Source organism: Peromyscus leucopus, chromosome 14 (assembly GCF_004664715.2).
Source record: "Peromyscus leucopus breed LL Stock chromosome 14, UCI_PerLeu_2.1, whole genome shotgun sequence".
Lineage (NCBI taxonomy): Eukaryota > Metazoa > Chordata > Mammalia > Rodentia > Cricetidae > Peromyscus > Peromyscus leucopus.
In genome coordinates this window covers 36651151-36676714 of record NC_051075.1, presented here as the reverse complement: position 1 = coordinate 36676714, position 25564 = coordinate 36651151, and the positions used below count along the sequence as shown (strand labels likewise).

General features: G+C 45.4%; 2 protein-coding genes across 2 annotated transcripts; one reads left to right on the top strand and one right to left on the bottom strand.

Moving 5' to 3' along the window:
* Nucleotides 1-2597: 2597 nt before the first annotated feature.
* Nucleotides 2598-13682, bottom strand: Lrr1 (leucine rich repeat protein 1). Its single transcript, XM_028859243.2, has 4 exons — nt 13265-13682; nt 7944-8042; nt 6142-6863; nt 2598-3009 (listed from the first exon to the last, which is right to left on the bottom strand). The coding sequence occupies exons 1-4, from the start codon at nt 13469-13471 to the stop codon at nt 2769-2771; spliced, it is 1269 nt and encodes a 422-aa protein (XP_028715076.1). The 5' UTR covers nt 13472-13682; the 3' UTR covers nt 2598-2768.
* Nucleotides 13683-22723: 9041 nt separating this feature from the next.
* Rps29 (ribosomal protein S29) lies at nt 22724-24222 on the top strand. The gene is made up of 3 exons (XM_028858907.2): nt 22724-22857; nt 23104-23203; nt 24125-24222. Exons 1-3 carry the CDS (start codon nt 22796-22798, stop codon nt 24131-24133), a joined length of 171 nt encoding a protein of 56 aa, XP_028714740.1. The 5' UTR covers nt 22724-22795; the 3' UTR covers nt 24134-24222.
* Nucleotides 24223-25564: the final 1342 nt, after the last annotated feature.

The following is a 25564-nucleotide window of genomic DNA, read 5'->3' as shown; positions in this document are numbered from 1 at the left end:
GAGCACTGGCTGCTCTTCCAGAGGTCCTGAGTTCAATTCTGAGCAACCATATGGTGGCTCACAACCATCAATAATGAGATCTGGTGCCCCTTCTGCAGACATGCAGACAGAACACTGTATACATAATAAATAAATCGGGGACAAAGAGAACATAACTTATTTAAAAAAAAAAAAAGAAAAAAAGGAAAAAAAATCACAAGACTGTGAAGGACATTCTGAGATTTATGCTAATTTATTTATGAGATTCATACTTTATGCTAATCAATCTGCCTTAGTGTTTGGTGAACATATAGAATAGTATTTCTGAAAAAACATGGTACTTGTCATACTACACACCGACTGCGCATCCCTAACTTGGAATGCTTGGGATGGGAAGTGTTTTAGATTTTTAAAAAAGATTTCAGCCAGGTGATGGTGGCACATGCCTTTAATCCCAGCACTCGGGAGGCAGAGGCAGGCGGATCTCTGCGAGTTTGAGGCCAGCCTGGGCTACAGAGTGAGTTCCAAGAAAGACTCCAAAGCTACACAGAGAAACCCTGTCTCGAAAAACAAATAAGATTTCAGAAACTTTGAATGGAGACCAGAAGAGGGTGTTGCATCTTAGAGCTGGAGTTCATGCATTTCAAGCTGCCCAAGATGGGTGCTGTAATCTGAATTCAGGTCCTCTGGAAGAGTAGCATCAGCTCCTCCTAACCACGGAGCTCTTTCCACCCCTTATTAAAATTTTAAACATTTTATGAGTATGGGTGTTTATCTGGATGTGTATCTGTGCACCATGTTTGTGCTATGTCTGAGGACATCAGAAGAGGGTCTCAGATTCCCTGGGACTGGAGTTATAGACAGTTGTGAGCCACCACGTGGGTGCTGGGGATTGGTGGTCTTCTGGAAGAACCACCAGCACTCTTTTTTTTTTTTATTACTCTTTTTTTTTTTTTTTTTTTTTTTTTTTGGTTTTTCGAGACAAGGTTTCTCTGTGTAGCTTTGCGCCTTTCCTGGGACTCACTTGGTAGCCCAGGCAGGCCTCGAACTCACAGAGATCCACCTGCCTCTGCCTCCCGAGTGCTGGGATTAAAGGCGTGCGCCACCAACGCCCGGCCCCCACCAGCACTCTTAACTGCAGTTGTCTCACACATTTTTTAAAAGTTATTTTGTATGCATGTGTGCAACTTGCAGAAATCTGCTCTTTCCTACTACGTGGGTGCCAAGGCTCAAACTTAGATGTCATGCTTTGCAACAAGCACCTTTACCTGCTGAGAGCCCAAGAACATTCTTATGATCTGTGTGATTGGGATAAGTATCTGTTTAACTTTGTTGAATAAAATGAGCTGTGAGCCCAGTGGCGGTGGTGCACGCCTTTAATCCCAGCACTCACTCGGGAGGCAGTGCCAGGTGGATCTCTGTGAGTTCGAGGCCAGCCTGGGCTACAGAGCAAGACCCAGGACAGGCACAAAAACTACACAGAGAAACTCTGTCTTGAAAAACCTTCCCCCTTCCAAAAAAAAAAGAAAAAAAAAAAAAAAAAGAAAAAAAGAGATGTGGTAGGCTGGAAAGGTGACTCTGATTGCTCTTACAGGGGACCGGGGTTCAATTCCCGGCACCCACACAGCAGCTAACAACTGTCTGTAACTCCAGTTTCAGGGGACCCAACTACCATAGCAAAGTACCAATGCACATAAAATAAAGATAAATTAAAAAGAAAAGATTTGCTAAAACAAACAAACAAAAACCAAAACCGGCTGCAGCTCATGCACAGAGCCCTAGCTTTGACCCCTAGCACTAAATGGGGGGCAGGAGGGAGGGGCGTGATATCAACTACAGCAAATTCTGATACTTGAGGCAGAAACTAACACTGCAATCATAAATGTAAACTTCATAGTAAGATTAAAGGTTTATTTAGTATTTTGCCTGCACACATGTATGAGCACCACATCCATGCCTGGTGTCCCTGGAGGTCAGAAGTGGGCACTGGATTCCCTGGAACTGGAGTACATACAGTTGTCAGCCATAATGTGGGTGCTGGGAACAGAACCCCAGTCCTCTGCAAAAGGGTATGTGCTCTTAGCTGCTGAATATCAATGCACTCCCTAAAATTAAGTTCTGCTGTGGAATGGCCCTTCTGTATGCTGTGAATAAGTGTTGCTCTCATTGGTTGATAATAAAGCTGTTTTGGCCTATGGCAAGGCAGGATAAGGATAGGTGGAAAAACCAAACTAAGGAGAGGAAGAAGGGTGGAGTTGGGGCAGACGCAACCCAGCCACCTGAGAAGCAAGATGCCAAAGGACCAGTAAGCCACAGGCCATGTGGCGATGCATAGATTAATAGAAATGGGTTAATTTAGGGTGGGCTGGGGGGAAGGGGAGGGGGGCAGGAAGGGGGAGAACAAGGGAATTCGTGGCTGATATGTAGAAATGAATGGTATTGTAAAATAAAATAAAAGGAAAAAAGAAAAAAAAAGAAATGGGTTAATTTAAATGTAAGAGCTAGTCAGTAATAAGCCTGAGCTGTTGGCCAAGCATTTGTAATAAATACAAGCATAAGCCTCTGGGTGACTATTTGGAAGCTGCTGTAGGATGGGGCAGGACAGAAAAAAGCCTGTGTTTACAAAGTTCAGCTTTAATTAAAATTCCAGAATTTAATAAGTTAAAATGCTAATATACATTTTTCTCGCTGTGCAAATATACAAAAAGTTCTCCTTTCTCCAATTTGTTACTGTTAAATCATAAATACTCAACCATGTACATCTAAAGAAGTTTCTATTATGCCACTAATTATTTTAACAAATCAGAGAAATTTACATAACAAGTTAGAGAACAAAAGTAAGAGATAATAGGAGCTTCCATTCTATCCATATTATCTACTAAGACCACGGTGTGGGCAACATACTGTAGATTAATTGTAGTAGTTCCTTGAATGAAAGACTCTAGACAAAATCTTCCACAAACACAGGTTTTGGCAGAATCCAAATCTCCGCAAAGATGGAAAGGAATGATATGAGGGCCATATGGAACCCTAATGGGGAAAAACATATACAATGTTACTATATTCTGAATTGCATGTGTTTAGACAAGAATTAGAACACTGAATTATAATGAAATAAAAACAATGACAGGACTCAGTATAACCGGTTTACTTTACTTTCCCAACTGCTAAGAACAGGGCAAAGAGACAGTAAAACAACAGAATGTCCCCAGCCCTCCTAGGTATAACCCTGAAGGCACTCTGAAGGCTCAGGCAGACTGAGCCAGGCCAGACAGGCCCACACAGGGAGACATCCCAAACAAAACATGCTGAGGTCAACCTGGATGCATGAGACCCTGCCTTTTTTTTTTTTTTTTTTGGTTTTTCGAGACAGGGTTTCTCTGTGTAGTTTTGTGCCTTTCCTGGAACTCACTTTACAGACCAGGCTGGCCTGGAACTCACAGAGATCCGCCTGCCTCTGTCTCCCGAGTGCTGGGATTAAAGGCATGTGCCACCACCACCACCCGGAGACTCTGTCTTAAAAAGCACTGGGGGGGTGGGGGAGGGAGCCAGGTGGATCTCTGTGAGTTGGAGGCCAGCCTGGTCTACAGAGCTAGATCCAGGACAGGCACCAAAACTACACAGAGAAACCCGGTCTCAAAAAACCAAAAAAAAAAAAAAAAAAAGCTTGGTTGACAGGCTGTAATCTCACCTTCTCTGGAGGCTGGAGGAGACAGATCCTAAACTCAAGGCCTGACTGGGCAGAGGGCATAACTGAGTGGAAGGGTACTTGCACCCAAAAGTTCAATCTCTAGTTAAGAAAGAACACTCCGGAGGCAGAGGCAGGTGGATCTCTGAGTTCCAGGCCAGCCTGGTCTACAGAGTGAGATCCAGCACAACCAGGGCTGCACAGAGAGACCCTGTCTCAAAGAAAAACAAAGCAGCAGCAGCGGCAGCCAGGTGTGGTGATGTGCGGATGAATCCCAGCACTTAAGGCAGGAGGACTGCAAATTTGAGGCCAACCTGACCTACACAGTAAAACATCTTTTAAAACCACCAAGCTAATCTTTTCGGGGGAGAGGTAGGGAGAGCTCAGCAGATAAAGTCCGTGTGGAATAAGCATGAGGACCTGATTTTGATCCACAGAACCCACAGACAAAGTCTGGGTGCAGTGGACACTTGTAATCTCAAGGCTTGGGAGGCAGGGCGGGGAGAATAGGCAGATTCCTGGGTTCCCTGGTCAGCCAGCCTAGTCTCCTTGGTAAGTTCTGGATAAAGTAAGACCATCTGTAAAAAAGTAAGATGGATGGCCACTAAGGAATGATGCTTGAGCCTGACATTTAAGGTGTACTCATGTGAGCATAAGTACATACACACACTCAAGTTTTTTTTTTTTTTAATATCATCTTTCTATTATTTTGTAGGCACTCAATTACTAATTACATCTTATTGCTGTGTCAGACACCCTATCAAAAGGCAGCTCAGGGAAGGAAAAGGCTTATTTCATGTTATACTTCTAGGTCACAGTCAAATCAATGAGCAGGAGCTTGAAGCAGAAACCACGGAGGAACACTGCTCATCAGCTGACTCACTGGCTAGCTCTGGCTAATGTTCAGCCAGCTTCCATATTCAGCCTTGGACCACCTGCCCAGAGACAGGGCTACCCACACTGGGCTGGGCTCCACAGTATCAACTACTAATCAAGACAATCCTTCACAGACATGGTCACAAACTAACCTGATAGAGAAAATTAATTACTCAACTGACCCTTCTTTTCAGGTGATTCTAGACTGTGTGAAGTTGACAGTTGACACTAACTAGGCTAGTTCACTTCCTAAGCTTCCACATCTGTATGACAGAAACATGGACAACCAAAGAAAACAAAAACCCAGTCAATGGAGTTCATTTCCTGAAACCAACTGCAGTTTAGTGTTTACAGGAAGAGAACCATCAGTTACTGAGTCCTTCAGGTACAAACTGTTTTGGTGTAACATTAGCTCATTTAGTCTCAAAATTCTGTAAAGTGGATATTATTATTCCAATTTCAGATGAGATTAAGAAGTTAACTAATATGCTAAAGTCATCCAAATGGGTGAAGCCAGCAGTCCAACTCAAGTCTGGCTGAATAAACCACACTTCACTATTGTGCCAGATTGGATGGAATCCTCAAACTTCTGGGTGCATTAGAATCACCTGGAGATCTTAGTAAAACAGAACTAGTCCCCATTCTGAAAATTCCTGATTCTGTAGGTTTTGGGAATATATAAACTTGTTAAGGAACTCTTACCAAGTTCCTACCTGATCTGCTTGATGCTGTTTCATCTGCTCAGGGCACTATATTTTGAGAAATGGTGCTATATAGTCATCCAGCCATGTCTATAAGCCAGGAACACATGACAGCATATTTAAAATAAGATTTATTTTTATTTTATGTGTATGAATGTTTGGCCTGATTATATGAACGTGCAATGTATGTGTGCCTGTGAGTGTGTATAGAGTGGACCAGATCCTCTGGAACTAGTTATGGGTGATTGTGAGCTTCCCTATGTGGGTGCTGGGAACTGAACCTGGGTTCTCTGAAAAAGCAGTCAGAGCTCTCTGACCACTGAGTCATCTCTCCAGCCCAAAGATAAAGCATTTAATATACAGGTAAGAAATAGTGAGTGCTGGGATTAAAGACGTGCACCATCACCACCACCCAGCTAACGAATCTTCAATTCTTGTGAGAAAAACTGATAGCGAATAAATGTTAAAGAAACATAAAATGGCAAGTAAAAAGTACCATAACAGCAAAGTAAGCCATATAACAGAGACTAAAACTCACAATAGGGTGGGCAGGTGAGATCTTTCTGCAAAGACATGAGGGTAGAGAACCAAGGAAGGGAGTGAGCTGAGATTCCAAGCGGGTAAAGAACATGAAGGCCACTGGAGCAAGGGGTCAGGCTGTGCACGACATTGGGAGGGTTGCTGTTGTTTTGTTTTGATTTTCCAAGACAGGGTTTCTCAGTGTAACATCCCTGGTTGTCCTGACCTCCAAATGCTGTGGCATCATACATGCCCCCACTATCCCCTGGCTCCACCAAAAACCTAAAAGTTAAGAAACCCAATAAGACTATTACTCTGAGTGCCATCAGAATATTGGGATGCTACCAGAGCACCGTATTTTATGGCTGAAAGGCTTACCTATTGGATAGGACTGCGCGTGCAGAAGACTCCAGTAAAGTTAATGGCACTTGAAGCTTTATAATCGGAAGGACTCCTGGCTTTTCAAAAGTATTTCCGAAAAGATCCAAGTACTCTAAGGAGAGCGTCCTAAAACCACAAGGTAGAATTGTAAGTTTATTTCGAGCTGCTGCCAGAAAACGAAGGTTTTTTAGCTGTCCTATCTTGAAAGGAAACTGAATCAACTCATTATCGTTGAGGTTTAAATGTGTGAGTTCCCGAAGTTGGCAGAACTGCACAGGAAGTGCCTTGAGTTTGTTCTGGCTGAGGTCCAGAATCTGAAGTGACTTCCGGAGTGTGGACTGACACAAGGACCCGGGAAATGACTCCAGGTGATTGTCCTTGAGGCTCAGCTCTCGGAGGTGGGTGAGGTCTCCAACCGTAGCTGGAAGCTTTGTTATGCAGTTGTGACTCAGGTCTAACCTCCTCAGGTTTTTTAAGCAGAGTATGCGCATGTCGAGTCGGGCAAGTCTACAGTGAGAAGCCTGAAGATGTTCCAGAGAACATGGAAAGCTCGTGCTCAGAGGATAGTCCTTTTTGGATGTGATAACCATTTTGGTTTTAAATTTTTCAAATTCTGAAGTCTTCACTGGTGTGGGTGTTGAAAGTGGTATGCTGACATCACAGCCTCTATGAGCCAGTCTCAAAGCCGAAAGAAAACTCTTTAAACTGCCAGGATTAGCCTGAGTAAATAAAAATAAGTTATGCAATTATTAATCCCATTTTAGATACTTCAAAGTGTTAGTTCTTTCCTTAAAAAAATCCCACACTTGCATACACAGGCTATGTAATCGTCTTTTGTAAAAAATACTTTAGTACTTGGTCTAAATTTTAACTTTCGAAGTTTTAGGGGGCAGTGAGAGGGTCAGTGGGTAAAGGTGCTTGCTGTTAAGCATGACCTCCCGAGTTCAATCCTTGAAACCCACACAGCAGGAGAGAACCTACTGTTGAAGGCTGTCCTTAGACCTCACCCATGTACAGATATGTAAGTGTGGGGCCGGTGAGGTGGCCCAGCAGTTAAGAGCACTTGCTGCTCTTGCTGAGGACCCAGGTTCAGTTCTCTGCACCCATGTTAGGCAGCTCACAATGGTCTCAGTCTGGGACTCTCTTTCTCTCTGCCCACAGATCAGAGATGAGGATGTAAGGGCCCCAGATCCTGTGGTAGCACTATCTGCATGCCGCCATGCTCTCTGCCACGGTGATGGACTAAGCCTCTGAGACTGTAAACAAGCCCCAAACGAAATGCTTCCTTTCATAAGGGTTGCCATGGTCATGGTGTCTCTTCACAGCAATCCAACGGTGACTAAGACACACATAAAAAGAAATGTAAAACGTATTAACAGAAGCAATAATGACAGATACTGGAAAGCTCTATGTGGTGGCTCAGGCCTGTAATCCCAGCACTGGGGAAGTTGAGGCAGGACTGCTCTCAGTTTTAGGTCAGCTTGGGCTACCTAAGACCCTATCTCAAACAAACACAACACACACACACACACACACACACACACCCCTGCAAGAATCTGTCTCTAACTGCTATGTGGGCCATCACGATGCTTTAAGAGCCAAGCGATCTTTCTTTTTAGTTTTTGTTTTTGTATATCGTCTCCCTGTGTACTTTAGGATGGCCAAGAACTTGACATGTAGATCACACTAGACTTGGGCTTACAGAAATTCTCCTGCCTTCGCTTCTGAGTGCTGGGATTACAAGCATTCGATGCTGCACCTAGCTTGTGTATTTTCTGTTACTGTTTTCAATACCCTACCTTACTCAGACAGATGTCCACGGGAGGCTCCTTTAACCGGATAGTGGCTTTCCCCTCATCCACAAATTTCATGAAGAGCTGCTCAACGTTCTCTTTTAGCTAGTTAAAATCAAAGGGGGGAGGGTGGGGAGAGGTCAGAACTAGTCATTACTATTCAACAACACTCACTGCAACTAGAATGTGCCAGTCTTCTTCCAGGTTTTAATTTAGCCTTTAATCTAAGTGTTTTATGGAGTTTTTCTTTGGTTGGCTTTTTTTTTTTTTTTTTTTAAGTAGATGAGTAGTTATAGCTTCTAGCCAGCTGACACTGGGTATTACTGCTGTATCTGTTCGTGTCTTTCCTTCATTTAAAGAGAAGGCTCCCCTTCTTCCAACCCACTTACATGGCTCTAGCAAGAAGTGCCAGCCAGCAGCAGTTCTCCACCTTCACAGCCCCAGTCCCTTAGTCCGGGTGAACATGCCTTCAGCTACATTATATGAAAACTCCGCGACGGCGGAAAGCTTGCCTTGTTGCTATGGTAACCCCTGAGCTGGACCAGTGACTTGATGTAAGTGGTACTCAAAACTTTTCATAACTGGTGTTTTTGCTTTAGACTTCAATAACTCCTCACTGAGAGGCCACCGTGTACCAGGAGGCACTATGATAACTCGGAGTAGTGTTGAATAAGAATGGGTAGACGGGTGATGGTGGCGCAGGCCTTTCATCCTAGCAGAGGCAGGCGGATCTCTGTGGGTTCAAGGCCAGCAGAGTCTACAGCACAAGTTCCAGGACAGCCAAGGCTATTTGACAGAGAAATTCTGTCTTGAAAAACAAAAAGTATGGACAGCCTGAGACGGTTATTAGAAAACACAACAAAAAGGTAAGTAGGGGTTACTATAACCTAGGCAGGGAAACCTTACTCAGTTTAGGAGTAGAAATGTGACTTTAAAGGTGAAGAATTAAAGAACTAGGAACTGTAGATGCAATTCTAAACAGTCTTCTTAAATAAGAAACACAGAGGGGCTGGAGAGATGGCTCGGCGGTTAAGAGCACTGACTGTTCTTCCAGAGGTCCTGAATTCCCAGCTACAACCACCTGTAATGAGATCTGGTGCCCTCTTCTGGCCTGCAGGGACGCATGTAGGCAGAATACTGTATACATAATAAGTAAATCTTTAAAAAAAAGAAAAAAGAAAAAAATGCAGAGGTAAAAGCCCTGAGATTGCCGGCGTTGGTGGCGCACGCCTTTAATCCCAGCACTCGGGAGGCAGAGCCAGGCGGATCTCTGTGAGTTCGAGGCCAGCTTGGGCTACCAAGTGAGCTCCAGGAAAGGCGCAAAGCTACACAGAGAAACCCTGTCTCGAAAAACCAAAAAAAAAAAAAAAAAAAGCCCTGAGATTGAGAACAGTAAGTAGCTAAGACCACTTTTTTTTTTTTTTTTTTTGGATTTATTTATTTATACAGCATGTATGACTGCAGGCCAGAAGAGGGCACCAGATCTCATTACAGATGGCTGTGAGCCACCATGTGGTTGCTGGGAATTGAACTCAGGACCTCTGGAAGAGCAGTCAGTGCTCTTAACCTCTGAGCCATCTCTCCAGCCCTAAGACCACCTTCTAACCACTGGCTGTGTGTCTGTCTTTTTATTGACTTCCTGTTCTGCCTTCTTATTGGTTCTAAACCCAACCTCATGACCTCTTTGTCACTGCCTGTCTATAAAGACCTCCAGGTCTCTATGGTTGGTACTGAGATTAAAGGCATCTGTCACCATGCTGGCTGTGTCCTTGAACACACAGAGATTCTGCCTGCCTGTGATCCGATTAAGGGCATGTGCTACCACTACCAGACTTCTTAATGTCTATTACCTTAGCTCTGATCCTCGGGCAACTTTATTAACATACAAATAAAATCACATTTCAGCACAAATAAAATATCACCATAAGGAACATGTTGGGTAAGTGGTCAGGGGGATAGAAGGAAATAGCATTCCAGGTGGAGGGGACATATGCAAAGCCAGGAAGAGAGAGCTTGGTAACTGTGAGAAGCTAATAACTCAGGAATTTAGCATGGCTAGGAGGTGGTGGTGGGGTAGCAAATATGTATGGAAAGAAAACAGACCTCGAAGAGTGAAAGATTCAAGAACCATGAAATTCAATAAGGATTTAAGTTAAGAAACATAATTAGTTCTGCATTAAAGTTTCTCCTAGAAAGCCAGGTGGTAATCCCAGCACTCAGAAGATAAAGGCAGGTGGATCTCGGTGAGTTCCAGGCTAGCCTGGTCTACAGAGTGAGTTCCAAGACAGCTGAGCTACATCCTGAAACCCTCTCTCAAAATATAACAAAACCAAAATTTAAAAAGGAAAAAACATTTTTTTTTCTTCCCCTGGAGCCAGGCACATGCCTTTAATCCCAGCACTTGGGACAGATGCTGGTGAGCTCTCTGTGGATTTGAAGGCATCCAGGTCTACTATGAGTTCCAGGCCTGCCACAGCTACATAGGAAGATCTGGTCTCAAAAAGCCCAAAATAAATAAATATGTTTAAAAACTTCTCCTAGAACTGCAGTGTAAAGTCTCAGCTGAAGGAGAGAAGGACAGGATGAAGAGGGACAAGAGTAGAAGCCGGCCGGAAGCCGGACGATCTAGCTGGGATGGAAGGAAATGTAGTTCAGATGGTAGAATGCCTACCATGAACCTGGGGTTCCATCCTCAACATTAATGGGGACTATGGGGGTCCAGCCCCTCAATAGTCCCCTCCCAGGGTCCGCGGAAGGCTCTATCAACCAGCAGAGAATCTTTAGGGTCGGTAAATCAGTCTACGCACGCAGCGTTCTTTGGTCCATTCGCTTTAATTCCTCTGGCATAACATCCTTTATATACAGCTTCAGTTCTGTTCTCATGTCTAGCTCCTTTCTTGCCTGATTTCTCTCTATATTTATCTACTGTCCCCTCTATGTTCTATCTTGATTCCTTCATCTAGTTCTGTCCCTTCTAGGTTCTCATCTATCTAGTTCTTTCCCCTATCAGCTCCTCTCCTGTCTCCTTCTCTCTCATCTGGCTCTTCCTCATCTTGTTCTTCCCCATCTGGCTCTTCCTCATCTTCCATCTCGTTCCTCTAGTCCTCTCTTTTAGCTCTTCAATCTAGTTCTTCCCCATCTCAGCTCGTTCCTCTCAAGTTCTTACCCATCTCGTTCTTCCATTCTCTTCTCTCTTCCCTTCCTGTGTCCCCTGCTTTACAGTTATATATCTCCCCAAAATCACAATCCTCCCCTCCACCCAGGACACTCAGCCTGAACTTCCTCAGGCATTGATTGTCCACTATCAGGATCAAATGGAGGGTTGATAAGAATTACAAAGAGGGGCACTAGTTGTTAATTACCATTTGTGACCCAAAGGGGAAGTGACTAATGAATTAACTAAAGGCTAAATATGGGTAACATCTAAGAAGAGGGATCTTACGTGCACAACTATAACCTTAAATGTGTTTGGTAAAGGATGTTAAAAATCTATAAGTTGCTAGGTCAATGGGAGAAAATAAAACTCTTCTTTTTCCTGTGGCTCCTATCTGTCCAAGCTGTCTGCCGTTTTTCTGCAGGGTGGGGGAAAGTGTGCTCAGTCTCTAGGCAACCTGTGTACAGCTAGATGCCTCTGGTGATACAGGGAGGCTTGAACTGGGAGTTCTGGCTGAGCATAGCTGTTAGCACAGAAGTTTATCTAAATATTCCTAGAAGTGGTTAGGTAAGTAGTTAGAGGTCTATAAAGTTAGTAAGGCTGTAAGAAAGAAGGGCCTAAGCTAAATTGTGTAAAACTATTACTTAGTGTCCACCTGGCCTAGGCGGCGTCCTCTTGTGAATTTACTGTAAGTCAGGAGACTTGTACGTGGGCTGCTATCACTTGTTAGTCCTTGGAAGTTGGGCGCCCCCCTGGGTGGTGTCTCCCTGTGGAATTTAAGTCAGGAGACTTTCAGGTGGGCTGTTATCATTGTTAGTCCTTGGCAGTTGGGCGTCCACCTGGGTGGTGTATCCTGTAGTCCTTGAAAGTGGCCAAGGGAGATATCTGATTCCAGAGAAAGCCTTTCCCTGAGGCTGTTCTCCAAATTACCTGGAATGTGTATGTCCAGAGAGTGCTCAGTCTACACTGTTAACCCTTCTTAGGGAAAAGTCAATAGGGAAAACTATGAAGGCACACATGATTTTCATAACAGAATACAGCTGATATATAACAAGCCAAGTAACACCAAAAACTCCTTGGGATTTGGCTTCCTCTGGAGGAATTCCATGATCCCTCCAGGTAGTGACTTTGCCATAACCAGCTGAGTTCCTATGATATCTTCCTGCGGCCCGCAACACAACATAGCAGCACAAACCAGGCATAACGAACCCTTGTAATCCCAGCGCTTGAGAGAAAGAGGCAGGGGTATCAGGAAGTCAAGGCCATCCTTAGCTACATAGTGAGTGGTACAGCTAGCCTGGCATGCACAAGATTCTAGGTTCACTCTCCGGCACTCCAAATGTGAATGAATGAATGAATGAATGAATGAATGAATGAATGAATGAGTGAGTGAGTAAAAACAAATTGCTTGGATAAGATAATACTCTCTTCCCTCAACTAAGTATTTGCTGTGAACTACACTATATGAGGGAAAGAATCCTCGAAAACGCACAGAATCCACTAAAAAAATTCAGATTCAAGGCTGGGTGATGAATCGTTCCCTCATCTACATAGCAGACACAAAGTCATCTTGTTTTCACCAGACAGCAGTGTCTGGGAATGGAGGAAAACGGATTTTATAAATCTTGTGTCAATCGTCCGGTCGGGTTACGGACAGACTCTATATAGAGTTTGCCACTCTACAGGCACAAAGAATCTCTGGACCTCGGGTCAAGCATTTACGAGCAATTACGAAATAAAGCATGCGGCAAACAACTTTATCAGCAACAACAACAAAAACGAAAGGTCAGACTTGACCCAAACTCCAGTTTGGATCGCATTCATTGTTAACACTCATTCTCGCCGTGGGTGCGGCGGGCTGAACCCAGAACCTCGTTATTCATTGGCAAGCTCTCCATCACTGAGCTACCGACCCAGCCCCTTTTCAGCATCTCTTAAAGACCTCTATTGTTAAAGGGGGGGGGGGAGTCAAAAGCTCTGAAAAATACCGGGGAAGCACGTCTGAATGATGACGCGCGGTTCCTTTATGGTCCCCTCAAATCTGCGGCTTCGCTGCAGTGTCAGAAGCTTGTAGACGTGGGGTGTCGCTATCTACCAATTTTTTTAAACCCCCAGAAGCCCGCAGCGAAAGTCCGGCGGGGCTGGATGTTCACGGCGCCCCCGGGCCGCCTACCTCATAGCAGGTCCCCTGCTTGTCCTTCCTGGTGGAGACCAGCAGGCAGGCGCGGCTGCCGGGCTCGGCCCCCTCCCCGGGCTGCAACTCACTCCTGCGCGGCGGCTGGCACAGGCTCACCACCGCTCGCACGCCCTTGCCTCGGCTCTTGAGCCCCAGGAACGGCAGGTGCCGGCTAAGCACCTCCACCTCACATTGCAGCCTCATCTTGCGGGAAGCTGGGCTGGCTTGGCCTCCGGGCCGCCAGGCTTTGAAACTTGGCGCCACCCGAAGGGCGGGGCCTCCGGGGGGGTCCTCACACTAGGGCTGCCCGTGGCCCGCCTGCGTCCACGGGCGTGGTGTCTTCGCAGAGATCCACTCCAGATTCCCCGTGGGGCGGGTGGGATGCCCGTTTTTAGGCCTTATTTAATGTTTCCTGACTGAATCCCTGCGTGCTCGTGCGTACCGGAGGGCCTCCCCTCGGCCTCCGGACAGGCGGCCGCCGAGGGCACCACGTCCTTGGCAGGTGGTGCCGCAGGTCCTGCAGTTTCAGCGCCCATGGCAGTTCCCTGATCACTTTGCTGCTGAGGCTTGCAAAGACGGCAGAGACTCGCCTTCACTTCTCGTTCCTTTTTTTTTTTTGTATTTACTCAGCCCGGGCCAGGGAGGCCCTTGCTCCCCCTCTTGCCATACCTTAGTTGTGGCATCGTAGGTAACATTTTATTTTATCTAAGTTGCGGTTTCGTCATTGTGAAGTGGCGTTCAGAAACACCAATGTCCAATTTGACCGCGGCAAGTTAATGAAATACGGTTAAGTCTTCAGTGAGCACCCCTGCTTGTTTTCGTAGAGCGTGTTGAATTTTGTGGGCGTTGATTTCGCATCCTGAAAAACCACACATTCAGGAGATAGGCAAAGATAATAAATTGTCACCCTGTGGAACCAAAATAAGACCAAAATGCTCTCACCCCAAAACTAAAGGCCTAAGACTGCTCCTTTTAGCTACAGGCCATAAGTTACTGGAACAGGCCAGAAGTTACTGAGACCAGTCAGTTCAGATTCCAGAAACCAGGAAGTGTAAAAGTACAGAGCCACAAGATAGTCACGAGGTAATGCCTGCCAGACTATGGAATGTCCTCTCCCTGGTTTCCAGGGTAACTGACCACAGAAATGCCCCCACCTGAGGGCAGCCAATGAGAAATGGTGGCGGGCAACCACTCCCTTAGAAGTAATTTCTAGAAGTCCCTAGAAGCGAACCAATCAGAATTGTACCTGTACTAGCACCCCTAAATGATGTAACCTTGTGACTTTTCCCTTTAAAAACTGAGCTTGCAGCCGGGCGGTGGTGGCGCACACCTTTAATCCCAGCACTCGGGAGGCAGAGCCAGGCGGATCTCTGTGAGTTCAAGGCCAGCCTGGGCTACCAAGTGAGCTCCAGGAAAGGCACAAAGCTACGCAGAGAAACCCTGTCTCGAAAAACCAAAAAAAAAACAAAAAAACAAAAAAAACAAAAAAAAAAACAACTGAGCTTGCAGACAGGTGGGCGCTTCCTCCAGCCTCCACTGCGTTTGATGTATTGGACGAAGTCCCTGCCTAGGCTTGTATTGCTTTTGGATATCCACGATTAAACCTTGCTTTTGCATTCCGGCATGCTCGTCTTTGGTGGTCTCTCTGGGGGTCACGATCTGGGCACAACAACCCCACCACACCCCCTTTTAGTGTTCTCTCATACGTTCATATTTTTGCTGTCGTAATTAACACTTTTCCACCCAGGGTTATCGCCATCATGCCTGGCACTGGTTTTCCTTCTTGAAAACACCCAATTACACCAAAAACCTCCTTTCATTTATTTTCCTGAGTTTCTGGCATATACTAGGCATTCAGTTGATAATAGGCTGAATTTCTCTGATTGTTCTCCTCACCTGTGCCCATAATCAAGATTATTCAGCGTGGTGTGTAGCTTAAATTGTGTCAAGATAGTAGGGACTGGAGACTGACTGAAGTTGACAAAGACTGGCAGCCCTTGCCTGCTTGAGCTTCATACAGCAAATGGAGCATGGCCAGTGTCGGGGTGCACCGTGTAGCCCCGGTCAGATGAAGAAAGAAGGCACTCCCAAGATGAATTCTTTTTTTTTTTTTTTTTTTTTGGTTTTCCGAGACAGGGTTTCTCTGTGTAGCTTTGCACCTTTTCCTGGAACTCACTCTGTAGCCCAGGCTGGCCTCGAATTCACAGAGATCTGCCTGGCTCTGCCTCCCAAGTGCTGGGATTTAAGGCATCCGCCACCACTGCCCGGCTCCAAGATGAATTCTTAAGGCCTATGTGGCATCAGGAAGGTCCAACTTCTGATGGACTGAATCCCAAACAGCCATACACAGACATATTTATTGAAAGTTACACAAAGTATTTTCTCATACTAAGGTCCCTAATCTTTTTTTGATTATTTTTTTTCCTTTTATTTTATTTTACAATACCATTCAATTCTACATATCAGCCACGGATTCCCTTGTTCTCCCCCTCCTGCCCCCCTCCCCTTCCTCCCAGCCCACCCCCCATTCCTACCTCCTCCAGGGCAAAGCCTCCCCCGAGGACTGAGAGATCGACCTGGTAGACTCAGTCCAGGCAGGTCCAGTCCCCTCCTCCCAGATTGAGCCAAGCGTCCCTGCATAAGCCCCAGGTTTCAAACAGCCAACTCATGCAATGAGCACAGGACCCGGTACCACTGCCTAGATGCCTCCCAAACAGATCAAGCCAATCAACTGTCTCACCCATTCAGAGGACCTGATCCAGTTGGGGGCCCCTCAGCCTTTGGTTTATAGTTCATGTGTTTTCATTCGTTTGGCTATTTGTCCCTGTGCTTTATCCAACCTTGATTTCTACAATTCTCGCTCATATAAACCCTCCTCTTTCTCGCTAATTAGACTCCAGGAGCTCCACCTGGGGCCTAGCCGTGGATGTCTGCATCCAGATTCCTCAGTCCTTGGATGGGGTTTCTAGCACGACTATTAAGGGTGTTTGGCCATTTTTTAGATTTTTTTTTAATAATTCATTTTTATATGCATTGGTGTTTTGCCTGCATGTATGTCTGTGTGAAGGTGTCAGATCTTGGAGTTACAGACAGTTGTGAGCTGCCATGTAGGTGCTGGGAACTGAACTAGGATCCTCTAGGAGAACAACCAGTTCTCTTAGCCACTGAGCTGTCTCTCCAGCCCAAGGTCCCTAATCTTAATTTACATGTCTATTCTATGAGAATGAGAGCATCACATGTCTCCATGACTCTAGTCCTTTATTATGTATTGTGTGCAATACAAAATAACACAAGAGCCTCAGGTGTGCTTGAGAGAGAGAGTCTTGTGACCAAAGTCATGGGATGGCTGCCAAGCCCCTTCAGCAAAACAATCACTGTTATCCACAAAGATTCTTCAAGGTGAAAGTATTTCTAAAAACAGCTGTTCAATTCCAATATCTACCCTATACAGTGACTCTGCTAAATTCCTACAACAGGCCAGTTTGTCAAGAAAGACTGGAAAGCCTTCCTCTCCTGGGCTTCATGGACCTGACAGAACAAGAGCAATAAAAAGCCCCTGTGGTACAAATGTTGGAGAGACATCTGCTGTGTAAAAGTCCCGTGACAGCTGATGCTTTTTCCTCAGCTCCCTGGCTCACTCCCATTCTCAGGGGTGCTTTCTCTTTCTCAGTGTTTATTTTTACTTTCAACCATGTGTACCATCGGGGCAGTCCTTTGTCTTGGAATATGCATGCCTCGAATCCTAATATACCCTGCTATGGTTATTTATGCATGTCTTAACCTCTAGATGACAAGTTTCCTGGGTTCTGAGTCATCAGTGTTATCTACAAGACTCAGCTAGTGTTCATACCGAGTAGGCACTTTAAGCATATTTGCAGAAAGGAGAAATCAATAGTACATGTAGATCTGCTACTTAAAGTATAGAAGTATGTGCTATTTGTTTATCAAACAGAGCAGGCCCATTTTTTTTTTTAAGCAGGCTCATCTTAAATTCACATTCCTTGTAAAAGTAGATAGCCCTTTAGTCTCCCTCTAACTTGGAGGTGGGACAGAAACATAAACATTAAGTGGATTCAATTTTTTTTTCAGAGCTGAGGAATGAACCCTAGCATTCTGCTACTGAGCTAAATCCCCAACCCCTGGATTCAAGTTTTTGTTTGTTTGTTTGTTTGTTTTGTTTTTTTCGAGACAAGGTTTCTCTGTGTAGCTTTGCTTCTTTCCTGAAGCTCGATTTGGAGACCAGGCTGGCCTCAGACTCACAAAGATCCGCCTGCCTCTGCCTCCCGAGTGCTGGGATCAAAGGCTTGAGGCACCACCACCCGGCTTGGATTCAAGTTTTAAGTGTAATGTGAAAAGATAAAAGTATCACAGGGAAATACTTTATTTTAAATAATGACAACCACCAGCAAAATGAAAAACTGAAAGAAACTGAACCCAGGTCTTCAGGGCAGCTAGACAAGTACTCTACCATTAAGCCACATCACTAGTGACTCTACTGCTAACTTTCTTAAGTATTCTCTCTCTTTCTCTCTCTCTCTCTCTCTCTCTCTCTCTCTCTCTCTCTCTCTCTCACACACACACACACACACACACACACACGCACAAGAATTTTAAAATAAAACCTAAAAATAGTAATTTAGGAAATAGAAAAAATGTAAAGTACATAAACTTATTTTTCCCCATGTCTAGCAAGATATCCCTAAAGGTGCCACAGTGGCACTTATATCTTGGGGATAACCAACAGCTGTCTAATTGGACATGAGGCCCATTCAGCTGGAGGGAGATCTTGCCTGGTACTGTAAACTTAGTCAACTACCCATGGCCAGTGGGTCATGTATCTTAGGAGAGAACCTACTACTGCCAACTCCCCAAAGCAGTATAATCCCTAGCTTCATTCCAAATGCTTGTCTGTAGACCCAAGACAAGCATAACCCCTACCCTTCATCAAAGATGCTTCTCTTTGCAGCAGATGGAGACCTTTGCAGCAAGCCACTGCTGGAGAAAATGAAGAGAACAACTTGTAGTGGATATAAACTCTACAGGGTAAAATATCACTATATTTTATATCACCTAACATCCATAGCTCTTTACTTCTGAGAAAAGTTGTGGTCCCGACTCAGTTATAAATCAAGCTGGCTTTGGAGTTGGAATGTGGCTCTCCCCTTCTCTAAACCCAAGCGAAAAAAATTAAGAAAAAAAATTAAGCGATTCTGTTTCATATTAGAAGACAGAAGAAAGCCAATAATATAGGGACTACTGTTGTCAAGATTCTATTTTTCTCCTCACTTTTTCTTGATTCCTTAGAACCTTTCTTTTCATATCATGCTATCTTAAAATTCAAGTTTTCCACAGTGAAAAAATAAGTCATCCCAATAGTGATCTCTGAAGTATCCAGAAGGAAGATGGGATCCTCGTCTGCACATTTAGCATGTCTCTTGTTTGATGTTGTTCTTGTTGGTTGTAGTTCATTTGTGCTTATGTACTATTACCCTTTATCTCTCCTGGACAATACTTGATAACCATTCTTATTACATATAGTTTTAGGTTTAGAACTTTCTTATTTAGACAAAAAGGGGAAACGTAGTGGGTATTTGTTCCACCTATGGCCTTGGGATACCATTCCCTAGGGTGTGGCCTTTTGGCTAGCTTAAGATCTGGGGAGCACATATTTGGGGACCCTTCTCTCTCACGCTCTTGGATGATGAAGACTGAGTCAGGTGGCATGAAGCAGCGTGGGACAGCTTCATAACTTTGCAGGAATTCTGCGACTGAATTTGCCTTATCTTGTATCAGTGAGTTGCCCCTCCTAATAATCCATTAATAAATAATCCCTTTCTCAGTAATCCATGGATTTCCTGCATTAACAACCGACTATGGGATGGATGCCCAGCCCCCCCCCCCATACATCTACAACACAACCATTACCCATAAGGCTCAGGGAACACCACAGAAAAGGGAGGTAGAAAGATTGTAAGAGCCAGAGGACAAGCACGCATGTCTGCTTCCAGAGTGTGTCTTCTAAATATGACAGGAAAACTACACTCATGAAATGGAAACAATGTAGCTGCCTTAACAAGCCCTAAACAATGACCACAGCAGTTGACATGCCACTGTGAATGGAGGAAACCTCACAAGGAATCCTTAGATGAAGAGCTAAGAGGTAATTGAGACTGTTGAGAGAGGGAGAAGCAGTCTTCCCTGGGCAGGAGTCCTCTAAATGGTCATCCAGTCCCAAGTGGCCTGCCTTAAAAACGTACACATGTAGGCAACACTACATGAATCCAGCAGTTGCATTTGTATATTCATTTACATATAGATGTGACAGTAACAGTTAAAGAAAATGGTCCATGAATTTGGGAAGAAGGGAGGCATGAGAGAGGTTTGGGGGAGGAGAGAAAGGAGAAATGATGTAAATACAGCACATATGTATATGAAATAAATAAATTTAATTTGAAAATCAAAGCTGTACATTAGCATGCACATGATTCCTCACTATACCTAAATGAAATTCTTCAAAAATTTTTTCATGAGAAATATGAGATGGGTAATTTTCAATGTCAGTGGATTGGATTAAGGAATCTTGTTGGACAGTGGTGGTGGCCCACACCTTTAATCCCAGTACTTGGGAGGCAGAGATAGGTGGATCTCTGTGAGTTCGAGGCCAGCCTGGTCTATAGAGTGAGTTCCAGAGTGTCATTGACTGGCCTGGGAGTTGCTATGCAGATCAGGCTGGTCTCCAGCTCGGAGATCGCCAGCTTCTGCCTCTCAAGGGCTGGGATTAGTTCCACCGCCAGCTGGGATTGGTTTTCTGTCTGATTTGACCTGAACTGCTATGCTGTCCAGGAGCACAGAGAACACTGGTTGTCACTGACAGTAGTAAAAGTTTGAATCCAGTGACAGTGCGTGGCTAGCAAATATAAGACCCTAGACTCAATCATTAGCAATCCCCACCCCCTCCAAAAAAAAGATTTGGGACCATAACTCCTTTTTTAATGATATATTTATTTTTATTTTATGTGCATTGGTGTTTTGCCTGCATGTATGTCTGTGTGAGGGTGTCAGATCCCCTGGAGCTGGAGTTACAGACAGCTGCGAAACTGCCATGTGGTGGCTAGGAATTGAACCAGGATCCTCTGGAAGAGCAGCCAATGTTCTTAATCACTGGGCCGTCTCTCCAGCCCCAAAATGATGAAGTCTGTCCAATATAATAATTCAAAGTTTGGCAACTATCAGCGAATTGGCAGGTGTGTACACTCAAACCTGCACGCATACATTTTCCAGATTGGCAGAAACTTATTGCCACGACGCGGGCCAATCTCTCAGAGGTAGCTGGGCAAACAGACACAAACGCTCTTTGGATCCCAAGAGAGCTGATGAACAGACCTGCCAAACTCTCCGAGAAGGACCGACTAGCCAGGAGGTGCGGGCGCCATGGGCCCTGGCCCCCGACTGGGAGTGGCTGCAGCCTTGCTTGCTTGACCTTGATCAGATGTCCTCCCTATTCAGATTCCCTGCCGGTATCCACCCTTCTGAATGCTTAAGGGAAGTTCCTTGTTTGTGTATCCTGCATTTTGGGCGTTTAACTACTTAGATGCAAGAATGTAAAACATTGAGTCTGGAATGTAGACCATTGACAGCGAACTTCTGCCCTCCGGGGGGTTCCTCCATTTGTGCTGTAAGCCTGTATGTATTTAAGGTTTCTTCCCTCTTTCAATAAACGGCATTCGACATCCAGTCGTACGAATGACTCGCTGTCTCTTGTCTCTATTTTTTAATCCGCAGCCCTTCGCTTGGACATGGTGAACGGTTATCGGTAATGCGGGCGTTACCGCTACAAGGAGGGGCATGCTGCCTGCTTTTGCAAAGCCAGTGATCCCACCAACAGCAACCGGTGCTGCATAGATGAAACAAAAATCAGGCGCCAGTGAGCCAGTGCGCTTTTGCACCGTTCTTTCTTCGTCTAGCATGGGTACGATTCCAGCCAGGCCTGTGTGTGTCCCATATGCTTGCTTAGTTGTACTACTTGTCATCAAAGCGAAGAAAGAAAATAGAATTGGGATTGGAAGGGTTGAGAGAATCCCGAGTGTGTGTTTAATGATAGATTCGAGGAGTCTGACGACCGAAATTGTTACATATGGTCTTTGAGTCTGTGGCTCTTTCTTTCATTATGAAATAATTGGGTAAATAATTGTCTACCAAAATCCCAAAGTAGCGTACATTAAAGAACTTTTTAAGTTCTCATAAGAGCTCTCGTTCAAAGGACCTTTCCCCCCCTTTATTGTTGCACACTGTGCTACACCCTGTAGATCTAGCTGGGCTTTTATTTCAGGGCTATGTATAATTTTAGGTTTCTGTGGAAATATGGCATTAGATTTTTTTTGTTGGTCAGAAATTTACTTGCATTCTGAAATTTGTTATCAGATTACCCGATCAAATCACCCTTTATTTCACATCACTTCTTTCTTCACATTCAGCCACCTAAACTGCTTTTGGTGGTACAAGCCCCAGTACTTGGGACTGAAGTCCTAGAATAATAGCAAGTGTAAATCTACTATGGGCAAATACCAAGTTCCAGGCCCGCCTAGGCTACACGGGGAGACTGTTATAAAAACAACAAACAACAAAAACAAATAAAAAATACATTTGGGTATCAAGACCTTAACATTATTCGCTATCCCCTGGAATGATGTAGATGTATCTCTTGGAGGAGTGTATCAGGTCAAAGAAGTAAAAATCCGTTGTTTAATAAGAGGGAAAGGAACCCCTATCGTTGACGCCTGTTCATTGCCGTTGATTTAAGTTGTTTTGCAAATTCACGCCAGTAGGTGTCAGTGTTGAGTGAAGGCTAAACTCCTTTTCCTAAGTGGAACGTTTGAGTTAAAAAAAAAAAAAATCGTAAAATGTTGCGGTCGGGACGTAGAATATGTAAGAATTTTAAAAAAGGCAAGATTTTTAAAACAAGACAACGTTCAAACACTCAGTTAAAAGAGACGGGGTCTCGCTATGTTGCCCAGGCTGGAGTGCAGTGGCTATTCACAGGCGCGATCCCACTACTGATCAGCACGGGAGTTTTGACCTGCTCCGTTTCCGACCTGGGCCGGTTCACCCCTCCTTAGGCAACCTGGTGGTCCCCCGCTCCCGGGAGGTCACCATATTGATGCCGAACTTAGTGCGGACACCCGATCGGCATAGCGCACTACAGCCCAGAACTCCTGGACTCAAGCGATCCTCCTGTCTCAGCCTCCCGAGCAGCTGGGACTACAGGCGTGCGCCACCGCGCCCGGCGGTCGGGAACGCGGCCGCGGAGATACTAGAGCTTCGGGCTGGCGTGACGTCAGCCCCTGGGCCCGCCCACCCAGCCAGCCAGCCTGCCGGCTTTGGGGCTGTCACTCAAAAGCAACGCGGTCGCGCTGCGCACGCGCCCGGCCTCAGCGTGGCATTCTGGGTAGCGTGTGGCTCCGGGAGGCTTGAAGTGCGCACGCGCGCGCGGCCTCGCTCCTTTCTCCTCGCCGGCAGTCCGCAGGCAAGATGGGTCACCAGCAGCTCTACTGGAGTCACCCGCGCAAGTTCGGCCAGGGGTCTCGCTCTTGGTGAGAAGCAGTGGCTGGGGATCGCGGCGAGCGGGAAGGGCCGCTCTCGGTGGCGGAGCTGGGGTTTCGAGGCGGCGCGCAGGCCCGGCGATCGGAGCCCCCACCGCCGCCGCCGCCGCCATCGCCATCATTACGGGCTTGTGCTGGGTCGGGCGGGCCCGGGCACGGGTGGTGGCCTTCGGGTGAGGATTGGCGTGTCCTCTGTGGCCCGCACGAACGCCAACTCTTCCCTTTCTCCCCGTCCAGCCGCGTCTGCTCTAACCGCCACGGTCTGATCCGGAAATACGGCCTGAACATGTGCCGCCAGTGTTTCCGCCAGTACGCGAAGGACATCGGCTTCATTAAGGTGCGCGCGCCGGGTAATGCGGGCGGCAGCTTCAGACCGGGACCCACACAGCTGAGGGTTTGAGCGGTCAGAGCTCTCGAGATCTGGGTGACCCTTTATGTGCCTGGCTACCACGGTTAGGAGTCAGGTTGAGCAGAGTGTCTTAACTTGGTTAGGAGATCCTACCAATTTCTACGTAGTAACTCAGTATTTTCAGACCCACCACCGTGGTCTTTAATTTCTGGCCCGGAATGTTTGATGATAGACTGGGAAGAGCCTTAGATCTCGGGCCCGGTGGATTTGTTTATCCAAGGTTTTGGTCTTTTATCGGTTCTAAGGTCGTGATCACGCTAATGCTACACGGAACTTTGTTGATTCGCCAAAAAAGCCACTTTGTTTTTTGGTCAAAAGACAAATCTGTTTGCTCTTAGGTATAAAATCACCAGCTTTTTGTTTAATTGGACAAGTTTGGTTTTTTCCAGGTCAGGGTTTTTCTGTAGTCCTGGAACTCATGAACCTCTGCTGGGATTAAAGGCGTGAGCCGCCACGCCCGGATTCGGCACCAGTTTTAAAAAGACTTTTGTTTAATGGACCTGTGTCGTTTTTTGTGAGGTCTCCGGTGCAGCTGGGACGGTTGTTTTAAGCTCAGGATTCCAATATCGACCAAACAGTTACTGTAAGCCAGTGATATATGGTAGAGATTTGAATGACTCAATGTGAGAGTATCATAATTAGAGAATGGTTGCTGGCTCCCTTCGAGATGGGCCTAGTTTCTTGAGGCTAAGGTGAACTGTAGTAACTGGCTGTTTAGTTCTCCAGAACATTTGGTTACAGTCGTTTTGTATAGTATTGTATTGGGAACTAATTCTTAGAGGGGACCAGTGAAAGTGCCAGAATCACATTCTAAAGTACTAAGTTGTCTTATGTGCTTTTTCTTTGCAGTTGGACTAATCGACCTTGAATGGATTGTTCAAGACTCTCTACAATGAAACAGATCATGCTAGTCTTTGTACATAAAGAATAAAAATGGAGACCTTCAATTTGTGTGTGTTTCTGTATTTGACACAGGGTTTCTTTGTAACCAAGCTGGCCTCAAACTCAGATCCATCCATCCACCTGCTCTGCCTCCTAGTGCTGGGATCCACAATTTTTGAATTTCTGTTGACAGGGAGAGACAGGCATGCTCCATTGAGGTGTTGGGGATCTAACCCAAGGCTTCTGCATGTCAGGCAAGCACTTTACCAATTGATCTAAATCCCCAGGCCTGACAGGTGGTGTCTTAATGTGGCTAGAAAAATTTGTTACAGAGATAATCTCAAAATTGCCTTTTAGAAACACTTTAGGACTGGAGAGAGGGCTCTTAAGTGGACCTGGGTTTGATTCCCAGCACCCATAGTTAAACAGCCATCTGAGTTCCAGGGAATCCCTCGTGGGCAGTGGGCACACATGGGTTTACAGACAAATGTTTGCTAATAACTTGTAATCTAGAAAGCTGATCAATGAGGACTTGCTCCGTAAAAGACATAGTATGGCTTTTAACTTGACCAGGTAAGAGACCAGAAGAAAGTTGATCTTACTAAAGCTTATGGTCTTTGGACTTGACATGTGTCTGGGAATCTATTAGATAATAGTGTTCTTAGCTAGGTGGTGGTGTATACCTTTTGATCTCAACACTTGGGAGGCAAAGGCTAGGCCTATTTCTAGGCCAGCCAGGCCTACAGGGAGAAACCCAGTCTTTGGAAAAGCAAGGTAGTGTTCCACTGTGAAGTTGAGATTAGAATTGATCTTTGGCTGTTGGTGGCTTCAGCCTCTGGTGCTTGAATTAAAAGTATACAGCTACAGTTAGTTTGCAGTGGTCTTAAATTATACCCCTGGAGGTAGAGTTTGGGGCCAGCCTGAGACTCTTCAAAAGTTTGAAGTAAAGGGTAGAGGGATGGCTGAGTGGATTAAGGTGTTTGCCACCAAGCCTGAAATCTGGAACCCACGTGACAGCCTTGCAAATTGTACCATGGCATACATGTGTTCTCCCCCATGTGTATAAATAACAAAAGTAAATTAAAAGATGGATCCTGGAGGTGACTCCAGGTTTAAGAACCTGTTAGGTTTTGGGGATGCTGTACCAAATCAAATGTTATGCTGAATTGTAAGTGGTGGATCCGCGGTGCTTGACGGTGTTTGAAGAAAAAGGAAGCAAAGTGGTTGTTGGAGTCAGGAGGTCTTACTCTTTACACCTGCGTTAAAATCAGCGGGAGCTCTGTTTATTGCACTCTAACCCATCACTCAAGAAGCTGAGGCAAAAATGAGTTTGAGGCAAGAGGAAATGGAAGCAAGGCAAGAGGAAATGGAAGCAAGGCAAGTAGAGTCTAGGCAATTACCTTGAGC

Coding starts and splice junctions, on each gene's coding strand:
- Lrr1 (XM_028859243.2), bottom strand. CDS start 13,471: ATGAGGCTGCAATGTGAGGTGGAGGTGCTTAGCCGGCACCTGCCGTTC. Junction 8,043..13,264: donor AGCAGGGGACCTGCTATGAG/GTAGGCGGCCCG, acceptor GATTTTAACTAG/CTAAAAGAGAACGTTGAGCA. Junction 6,864..7,943: donor TGGACATCTGTCTGAGTAAG/GTAGGGTATTGA, acceptor TTATTTACTCAG/GCTAATCCTGGCAGTTTAAA.
- Rps29 (XM_028858907.2), top strand. CDS start 22,796: ATGGGTCACCAGCAGCTCTACTGGAGTCACCCGCGCAAGTTCGGCCAG. Junction 22,858..23,103: donor GGCCAGGGGTCTCGCTCTTG/GTGAGAAGCAGT, acceptor CTCCCCGTCCAG/CCGCGTCTGCTCTAACCGCC.